The sequence below is a fragment of the Salvia hispanica genome, chromosome 5 (genome assembly GCF_023119035.1).
Source record: "Salvia hispanica cultivar TCC Black 2014 chromosome 5, UniMelb_Shisp_WGS_1.0, whole genome shotgun sequence".
Taxonomy (NCBI): Eukaryota; Viridiplantae; Streptophyta; class Magnoliopsida; order Lamiales; family Lamiaceae; genus Salvia; species Salvia hispanica.
In genome coordinates, this window is record NC_062969.1 from 7,578,240 (window position 1) to 7,588,755 (window position 10,516).

General features: G+C 34.6%; 1 protein-coding gene across 1 annotated transcript; it reads right to left on the reverse strand.

The window, feature by feature from the left end:
* Nucleotides 1-1,863: 1,863 nt before the first annotated feature.
* Nucleotides 1,864-7,245, reverse strand: LOC125187563 (auxin response factor 2B-like). Its single transcript, XM_048084178.1, has 15 exons — nucleotides 6,859-7,245; nucleotides 6,651-6,769; nucleotides 6,259-6,354; nucleotides 6,079-6,135; nucleotides 5,842-5,997; nucleotides 5,667-5,751; nucleotides 5,420-5,510; nucleotides 5,173-5,337; nucleotides 4,781-4,900; nucleotides 4,622-4,697; nucleotides 4,344-4,515; nucleotides 3,298-4,238; nucleotides 3,022-3,212; nucleotides 2,712-2,895; nucleotides 1,864-2,405 (listed from the first exon to the last, which is right to left on the reverse strand). Exons 1-14 carry the CDS (start codon nucleotides 6,947-6,949, stop codon nucleotides 2,727-2,729), a joined length of 2,529 nt encoding a protein of 842 aa, XP_047940135.1. The 5' UTR covers nucleotides 6,950-7,245; the 3' UTR covers nucleotides 1,864-2,405; nucleotides 2,712-2,726.
* Between the last annotated feature and the right edge of the window lie 3,271 nt (nucleotides 7,246-10,516).

Below are 10,516 nucleotides of genomic sequence, written 5' to 3' on the forward strand. Positions count from 1 at the left end.
GGTGTTAAGCTGGCAGAAATTGACTCTTTCAATGGAGTTTCTCCGATTTTGAAGCAGCTAGGGTTTCTAACCTCACTTTCTCCGTCTGTTCATCACAAATTTATCAGAATAAACCATAAATTCACTGATAATCGAATTCAAAATTGCGAAAACCAACGGCAGAATAAACCATAAATTCACTGAAAAATCGAATTCAAAATTGATTCAATCGATCTCCAACTGCTGTTGCTGGAAGTGGAAAGAGAAATCCTCACCGAGAAAAGTCATTGACTCGCAGCGGTTATTCGCGGTGTGGTGGTGAGAAACATCGATCTTCATAGGATTGTAAAACGGCACAGTTAGGGTTTGGGAAGAGGGGAGAAGTGAGGAGGTCGCGACTATGAAAGAGAATGGAATGAGGGATTTGTCAATCGTATCTCCAAATAACCACGTAATTTTCGCACTTGCAGTTTTGAAACTGCTGATATATTTTCGTGTTTACAGCTTTACCCTTATAATGCACACATTAGAACCAATAATGCAACACGGGCTCAGATTTCACATTTTAATCTTGTCCATCCATTTTATCAATCTAATGGTTGATATTAAAAAGGAAATATTATCTAAAGGGGTAAAAGGAGCTTAATATATTTATATGTTTATATTTACGTACATAAGTGCTACTGTGCTAGTATTATATGGTACACATGCACACACAATTACATAATTATTATATGTTTATATATATACTAATTTATATAATAAAATAATATACCCACATCCCTTTTAACAATTCTCGTAAATCAAAACTATCCATATATTTGACTATATTGAGTCGTCATAACAATAAATATATTCTCTATGACACAGTTAATATCTCGGTAGTAAAAATGACAATTTAATATGCAATGCCAATATATAATATGATAATATGCAAAATAATGCATGTTTCGGGTTAGGGATGTCACAGATGGAGAGGCCTCCCCATCGGCCAACCACTGCGACGGAGGGGTCGATGATCGGCTCCCTCACCTTTCCCCCATATGGCCGATGTATTGGCTCATGCCGATGAGAAGGGCCCTTTGATCTGCCCTCCATTGTGGAGCACCAGCCTCTCATATTATTATTATTATTATTATTATTTTGAAAATTATTTTTATTTCTCTATACATACTTCCACTTCCCATCATTTTCGATCATCCCTCCACTTTGCATCTCATTGTATTATATTTTCCAATATTGCAATACAATGAAGATTTGCGTATTAACATTTTTTGCATTTAAATTTGTTATATTAAATATATAAGTGCTGAAAAAATAAAACAAAATAATGACGATTTGGAAATGAAATGGAAAGAGATAGGTCTTGGGCCCTTCCATTACATAAATATAGGCCCTTTCAGAAAATAATGATTTGAAAATAATTTTTTTAAAAAAAACCCCTCTGGGAGGGCCCAACCATAGTGAACTATATAGAACTATATATAAAGCATCAACAGAATCTAACGATCAAATAATTAAATGTAACATAGTTATTTACATCTATCATATTAATTAAATTGAACTTGCAAATTAAGTAGATGTTGTACAAACTATGAAGCTTAAAAAAATAAGGGAATTGTTTTCTGATCAATCTCTGTTTGCATCTCATTTCACTCTTATGCCCAAATTTAATTTGCAGGTAAAACTTTTTCTTTAAAAATAAAACCGACAATTATCAAACTAAAACTAATTATTATTTCACAATGTCAACTGTCTCTATGGAATATATAATTAAAATTAGCAATTCTTAATGACTTCTAATATTTTACTTCCGTAATAACCATTGTATCACATATATTCATACATATTCGAATCTACTCAATTCATTCATAAGAAGCCATATAAAATAATCAAAAACCTTTATTACTAAATTGCTAAAATTGAGTTACACATCAATATGACTAGTTTAAAGACACTCTGGGGCAGTATGATTGGGTAATATAAGGATAAGATCAAAACAGCTGACCAATACTTGAAAACTTTTAACAATCTGCAGATTAGAACGAGATCACAAACTACTTACCTGTACATGACTGCAGACATAATATGTACCTCATGGGCCAACCAGATTTATACTAATGCCGGCAACACACTATATACCCCTAGACATTAAACCACGAATTCTGCATTACATCGATGCTGGAGATTTTCGACTGGCACCTATTTACAGAGGTCGAATATCTGGTGGCACGTACCAATCTTATATAATGTCAAACACATTATGTGAAAAGGGATCCAAAATTGAAATTTCTTAGGTGTATCTATTCTATATATAAGAGCATCTGGCATCATGCTGAAGGGACTCCATTCACATCTCACCATTCAACGTTTCCCAAGATTCAACGGTTAGATGGATTATACAGTCAGACCATGCTCCAACACACCTGTAACGGAGCATAACAGCTAAAATTAGAATACACTCCAAATTACTTAGTACATAAATTACTGGTGATTGAGAAATCGATCATCCATAGACGACAAAGGTACGTTGAAGCATCGCCTCCAATTACCAACCCACCCGCACCAGCAAGAAAATGAAAAAAAAAATCAACTTAAGTAAAGGGAAGAAAAATAGAATCATAGGAGTATACATATGCTTTCATGATCAAGAACACATGCGCACAACAGGATGACATGCTAGAAAAGCCGGTGATTTGAAAAGGAAATTCCTGTAGAGGGAAAAAATTTACCAGGATACAGCACAACTAGTAGTCATCTGGACTCAATGATGGAAAACTCTGGACATTAGCATCTACACCATCTGCGATTGATGAAGTGTCTTCTTCTCCCTTTGAGTTTAATGTCCCCGGGTTCATCCGTAGCATTTCCTCTTTTGTAAGGATTAAGAGCTTGCGGACCATGCAACAAAACTCCCTGTTTTAAACCAGAGACCAGATGATATGAGCATGCAACAATTTTAAAATGAAATTTGACGAAATCAGCATTCTCAGGACAAACTTTAAAAATAAATTCTATGACATATTCCAGGTAATATCTTACCCCCAAGGATCATCTCCAACAAGCATCATGTCATCCTCATCATCAGTGTACACAACTAGCCAATTCTTGTTCCTAGCCTTGAGTTCACCACCAAATTCGAAGAGATCATCCAATTCAGAGATCAATTCATCATAATTGTTGAATTTGGCCAGATCCACAGACCTACCAAGGGCAGACCCTTGCTTTTGAACCTGAAATCACAAGACTCTCTCAGAAAAGGAGAAGTGAATATAAAACATTCCTGCAAAAAAGAAATATTAAGTTCCAGATGAAAACCTTGGTGCAACTCCTGGATGAACCAGAATGACATTTGGTTTCTCTCTCTGTTGCTGAAGGAGGGAAGGATGGGAATTGATTCTCTTGCTCGCCAGCAGCAACTCCATGATCTCCCGCTTTCAATCCCTTTGATTGATCAGACCTTTGATCAAATTCAAATGCAGGGAACTGATGAGGATGTCCAGAGTTTTGAGTAAAACCAGGTGAGTTTAGCACATTTCTATTTGAGATTTCTGGTTCTGATGGTGCAGATTCACTTATGAGGGGAATACCAAAGAGCTTGCAGTTCCCTTCCTTTTGCTTCATGGTATCATGCTGCTCTGCACATACACGCTTCGGCATCAACTCTCTTGGCTGAGAAGTTCTCATGTGAAGGTATTTTGAAACAGGAGGGGGCATTGGCCAGTTTGATCCTTGATTGTCACCTCTAGGATCATTGATCATGGAAAAGTCTCTAAAGGCTCCATGTCTACTATCTCCACGAGTAAGATAAGAAGTGCCAGTTCCTTGAACATGATTCTTAGTACTAGAGTCCATCAGATTAAGTGAGAGACCAGAAGGCATTAGCGACCAAATATTCCCCATTAAGCTAAACTTTGCATCGCACTCCTGTGTCTGTCGCTTAGGATTTGATTGGTTGCCAAGAGGCATACTGAAATCACGGTGTGTATTAGTTTTTGAGCCAAATCCTGATAACAGATCAGTAAATGACGACTCTGGGCGCCCAAAAGTTGACCAGTTATCTGCTCCATGTCTTCTTGAAGCAGAAACATCAATCTTCTCATCTTCTAATGAGGGCTTCCACAAATATGACTTTTCAGAGGAGTCCAACTCATTGGTCTCAGAGAAAGTGCCTCTCAAGGTCGATGATTCTTGACCTTGCAAGACCCTTGGGAACCCATGGTTAGCAGGTGCAGGGTCTGCAGTCATCTTCGTAGGACCTGTATTGCACAACAGATGATTAAGAGATCCACTCAACAGCTGATAAATAACAAAATATAGCTATCACAGAAGTTTCTCAAGCAGAGAGAACAGAAAAAACCAACCTTCCCTAGTAAGCACAGAGGTTTCAGACAACGAGGGTAGGACACTTGATCGAGGCCTTTTCGGTCTGGGCACTGGAACAGGATTCAATACAGGAGGAGAAAGCGTGTGTTCTATTTTCCAGGGTGAAACTCTCTCAGGTCGAACAATTGCTGAAGTTTCGTCCCACCGCACCTTAACAAAGAAAAATGTAATAAACTCACCAAAATGATGGGATAAAAAATTAATAATGTGATTGCAAGTTCGGATCCTAGTCGTTATTAGAGGGCCAATCATATACCTTAAGGCATCTCCATTTAGAATCTTTCCATCTATTTGGATCTGCATCCTCAGAACCAACAATAGTTCCAGTAAACCTACGTAATCAACATCAGAATAAAATTTTCACTCAAGTTCAATGAGTTCTTGTCAATGCACAAATGCTAATATGCTCCCCTACCTCTGTTCTGGAGCTTCTTCACCTTCAAATCTCATTTTGAATCGCATTCCTATTGAATAATTTTTTTTAATGGACTCCATGTATTGATCATAAGGAACAATAAATTCAGCTGGGCTCGTCCTGTAACAGATACAAGATATCGTAAGGACATTGAGTTAGCATCCTTACTGATCACATGCACAAGAAATCTACGTTTAATCAACACTCGACAAAGGTGAACAAGATAAAATAACCTCTCACCAAAAAGGAAAAAAAAGGACAGAAAACACAAACCATCAGCTGCTTCTACAGAGTAACACCCAAACGCTTTACTCTAGCGAATCAGCAAAAACATGAATGGGGAAATTCACCAAGATACAAGATAGACAATTCGATCACAAATCATCACGTACCTCGGCTTGTAATAAACAGTGAACATGGTATTGGTCTGAATAGCATGCCAAGCTGTTGCAAGCACACCAAGATGCATGCTGTGGCTAGATATGACAGATGATGGAACATTACCCTGTTGTCTCATGGCACGCCTCACTCCAGCACGCAGCTCTCCATTCTCACCTCTGCAAGTTTGTTACTCATTAGTAAGATTATGAATATTAGTGAAAATATTACTATATATTAATATCTAGAGCAGTATCACACCTCAAAAATATGAAGGCATCCCCAGCAACCAGCCTCTTAGAACTAACAAAGACACTCCAACCACTCTGAAGAAGGTGCCTGCGTGGCTGACCTGGCATTCCACAACTAAAATTAGTGCTATTGCCCCCCACAAGTGAGCATTTTACATTTCAAAATGAAAATTATCTGTGGACTTATATGACACGGTTGCATTCAGTTCTACATCTGGTTTAAACTGGGAACTTAGTTTTGTTGCAAATTTACATACCACGAAATATGTGCCTGAACCGCCACTCTTGTCCATGCAAATCTTTGGCCACTAACTCCTGGGTTGGAGGTTGCCGTGACATGTCCTATCATAGAAGACAAAACCTTATTAATAACATAAAAAATGAGCTTCGATATGTTAGAACTTCATAGAGTTTAGGAGGCTTCATCCTAACCAGTGGTGGCAAACATTCATCAGCATGCCGTCTGAGGACCGAGAATCCACCATGAGTGCTAGTATCTGATGCAGTAAGAGTTTTACAAAAAGAATAGACACGGACATGTGGTGGAGGAGAAGGGGGTGAATCTTTCCTCTCTGCATTTTCATCTTGCTGCAACAGACAATTACAAGTAAATTAAAACTAAATACGGAAATTCATAAAATGTTCATTGTGCAACACAGATCAACTTACATTAGCTTCAGGCATCAAGGTAATCTGAGCAAACACTTCATCAGTATCCGCCTCAGCCTAATCACCAGAAAAGCACAAGATCCCGGTCAGAAAACCTTCAAACAAATTATATACAGACCCAAAAATCCAATAGCTCAATTTAGAAGTATTCACGAATACTAAGACCAAACTATAGAGTACCTTCAACAGGACATTAACCACTCGGCAAAGGATCTTAGGAGGAAGATTGTACACTGGCATCTGCTGGTCCGAGCTCTGATTTGTCGATGCCTCCACCTACAACCATGAATCCACAAACTATAAGTAGAGAGCTAAATAAATACCTTTCCAATCAGGAAGAACTAACAAATGTTTACGATAAAAAAGGAAGCCCTTATTCAGAGATGTTTTCAATCTGACCACAATTTCAGTTCCAAAACCGCCGGAAAATCACTGAATTTCACATGTGAATGTCATGAATCTCAAAATCGAAACTAAATAAACTAAAATCGTGACTAAATTAGATCAACTAAAGCCCTCGACACCAGCCAATTCCCCCCTAAAAAATGAAAACAGAACAAAAGGGAGAAAACCTGTTCTATGTGCCCCTGTGGGAAGTAGAAAACAAGTTCATTTTCGCGCGGCACCGTCACCAGCGGCCCCGCACACGCCTTCCACAGCTCTGTGTACAACGCTCTCTCAGCATCCACCGCTACCAAAGCGGAAAAAGCAAATTCAGAAAAAAGCCGACAAACACGAGCAACGCATAAACAAAACCGTGAGTAACACATCAGGAATTACCTCTCCCGGCGTCGGAATTCATGTTCCCCGGCGCGGGATCGCCACCGCCGGCGTCGTTAAACCCTTTCATCAAAACCTCGGGAGAACCCATTGGTTCAGGCGCCTTAATTTATAATAAGCAGATCTCTCATCTCACAACAAAAATTGATTAAACAAAAAATCCACCGGAAAACAAGCGAAATAGGGCAAAATTCCGGCCAATTATACGCTAGCAGTGAGGGTTATAAACGGTAAGTGTAACACAAATTGAGAGGTATTGTTATGAGATATTTTGAGTGGAGTTGGTGTGTGTGTGTGTGAGGATATCTGAAGCACGGAGAGCTTAAAAGGTGTGGGATTCACTGTTAGCAAATAGTTGATGAGAGAGAAACTGTGGAGAGAGAAAGGTCATGGGCTCAGGACAACCAGACCGATTTAAACGGGTGATGTTTTGAGCCTTAGTTTTTTCATTTTTTATGATAATAATAAAATGATTTAGTAAAAAAACTAGTAGTACAAGTATACAATAAATAACAAAATAAATTTTAAATTTAATTAAATTTTAAAAATATTATGTACACGTACAATTTATGTACATTTATCTTTTCTCATAAATTAAATTGAGGACATTTATGTGTAATAAAACATTTCTAACTTCTAAAATTCGGATTTCTCGGAAAAATTATATTGAGTCGTTGAACATATATAATAGATATTTTGTGTAAGTATTTTAAATTTTCTAGCTTAATAAATTGTGGTATACGAGAATATGTACAAGACAGCTAGCTAGAAAAATAAATATGAAGCCCCAGTTGATATGTCATTAATGTAGTGTACGTGTGACAAAGATGCATTAACATTTTATTAATATCATTCAATGAAGGAAATGAAACTTTTTCATTAGTAGGTTTGGTTGGCTAATTAATAGCTAAATATAAATATTATGATGTGCCTAATTCTTCATTTTTTTCCAGTCTTCCCCTTATATTGGCAGGGTGGTCCTACGTATAAGTCAATTGTATTTGTATCTCTAAATAAATGTGATACTTATAAATTACAAATTAAGTAAAATAATATAAATAGAAATTAAGGTCTAGGGTTTTTTGCAATTAGAATGGAGATGTTCAGTAGAAGAAAAACAATACTACTGTAAAACATTTGTAAATTAGCAAGAATACTTTTTGATATTTCAAAAAAACGTTAACTACAAAGAAACATCTAAATATAAAAATAATTAAAAAATCTTGATAACAAAATTACCAATTCTCGCTTAGCATATGATAACTAATTGCCGAAAAACATTATAATCCTAACAAATTTGAAGTACATAGAGGGTATAGAACTATAAATAAAGCATTCAACAGCATCTAAGGATCAAATAATTAAATGTATCATAATTTACATCTATCAACTTATATTAAACTAAATTTACAAATTAAGTAGACGTTGTGTAACTACGAAGCTAAAAAAACTGATGGTATTGTTTTCTGATTGCACTCTTATACCCAAATTTAATTTGCAGGTAAAACTTTTTCTTTAAAAATAAAAACCGACAATTATCATATTAAAACTAATTATTATTTCACCATGTCAACTGTCTCTATGGAATATATAATTAAAAATAACAAATCATAATGCCTTCTAATATTTTACTTCCGTAATTACCATTGTATCACATATTTTCATACATTTTCGAATCTAATCAATTCATTCATACGAAGCCTAAAATAATCAAACACCTTTATTTCTAAATTGCTAAAATTGATTTACACACCAATATTGAAGGATAAGATTATTTAAATTTTAATTAATCCATCAAAGTAAACGGTAAAACAGAATTGAATATTGTATCTGTCATGTAGCTGAAAAATGGCTCATATTGGGTTTTATTTTATTTATGGATAAAACCCTACGTGAGTAGTATTCTAGTCATTTAATCCACAGCCCCTACAATTCCTTTTGTCAAAATATATAAATGCTAGTAATAAATTTGAAATGGACTAAAAATATTAAAAATAGAGTACGTGTCATATAAAAAGAATTTACTACTATAAGAAGACCGACAAATTACGAGTACGTAATATTATAATGGTCCTTAAATTAATTAACTAATTAATTGCGATACAAATAAAGCGGCATTTTAATTTCATCTAACTAATAATTTTCACTCAATGAGTTTTTTTGGCCTAAAGCGTAAACAAAATTAAAGTGGCAGATAAATTCATGAAGAAATAGGAGAAGTATTTGCCATTGCCACCACTCCTTCAATAAATAATTATACATTACTACTGTTATTTGCTTTTCGTGGTCCACTTTCTAGCAACAAAGTTTTAAGACCGTCGTGCCAAGAAAAGATGTTCATTTATGTTTTTAGGTAAACTTTTTTGTATGTACAAAATTATGTTGTAGGATATTAAAATTAGGATTAAATACAAAATTTATAAGTCAAGGATTGTTTTAAAGTAATGGGTATCATATAAGTCAAGGATTGTTTTAAAGTACTAAGAAATAAACATTAATAATTAAAGATAATAAAAAAACATGGATTTTGAACAATTAACTAAGGTGTATTTCCGTTGTCATGACTAATAATCATATAACTATTCATCTTATATTAAATTGTGAGAGTATTTTAGTTGGAAGGGGTGGGTATGACTAATTATCACGATATTATTCACCTAAGATTAAGTTGTGAGATTGAATCACATGAACCAGACACAGTACATATTTAATCATGAGATATAATCTTACAAATCAATCAGTCCAGGGTTTTTATTTTATTAACTTTTTAGGTGTCTCGGTTATTATTCAACATCCAATTATAACTTAAGTTATATGATATGATCCTCATCATTTGATTGGTGAAAAATAAGGATTATGTGAAGAACGCGCTACGGAAAACTTGACGGATGGATGAATGACGCCTCATAAGTTGGATAATTTGATAAGTCATGGATATTGAACGATTGACGCCACAAAGAGTATGAAAAATTTGATAAGTTGCATTAAAATCTCAATAAATTGTTAAATTGAAGAGATCTCAAGAGAATACAATTAAACTCATATATAATATAATTGATTAAAGTTGAATTTTATGATCCATCATAATGAAACCTTTATATAAACATTAACTTTTAGATATAAAGAAATAATATTTAAAGAAAATAAATTAAAAATGAAGTTAACTGAAAACTAATTAGTAGAGAGAAAAAATATCAAAATAAAAACCAAAATAACTTAAAGAATTAAAAAAACACTATATTATTGAAAGAAAACCAACCAAAACTAATTAATGTCTAATTATGTCTGCATCATTCCTCATTTCTTTAAAAGAATTTTCCCTAAATCTTGAATTCTCGCTTTTTTATTATGATCAAAATACTTCTCTATAATCTAACTCTAGTTTATCTTGTTTTAGCGATCCAACATGCAAATTAAGTGTATACTAGTATAATTTTTGTCGCCGAAACACTGCCCACTTTTCACCTTGCTTGGACTTATTGGGAAACTAATGAACTCACTTCTCTTTATTTATTCCATATGTCCCAATAGTTTCAACCTCTTTGTATTTTGATTAATAATTAAAATATCGGATTAATAATTAAAATATCGATTTTTTATTAGAGAAAAATTACATTTTAATACCTAAAATTATTAGTAACTTTTTATTATCACATCA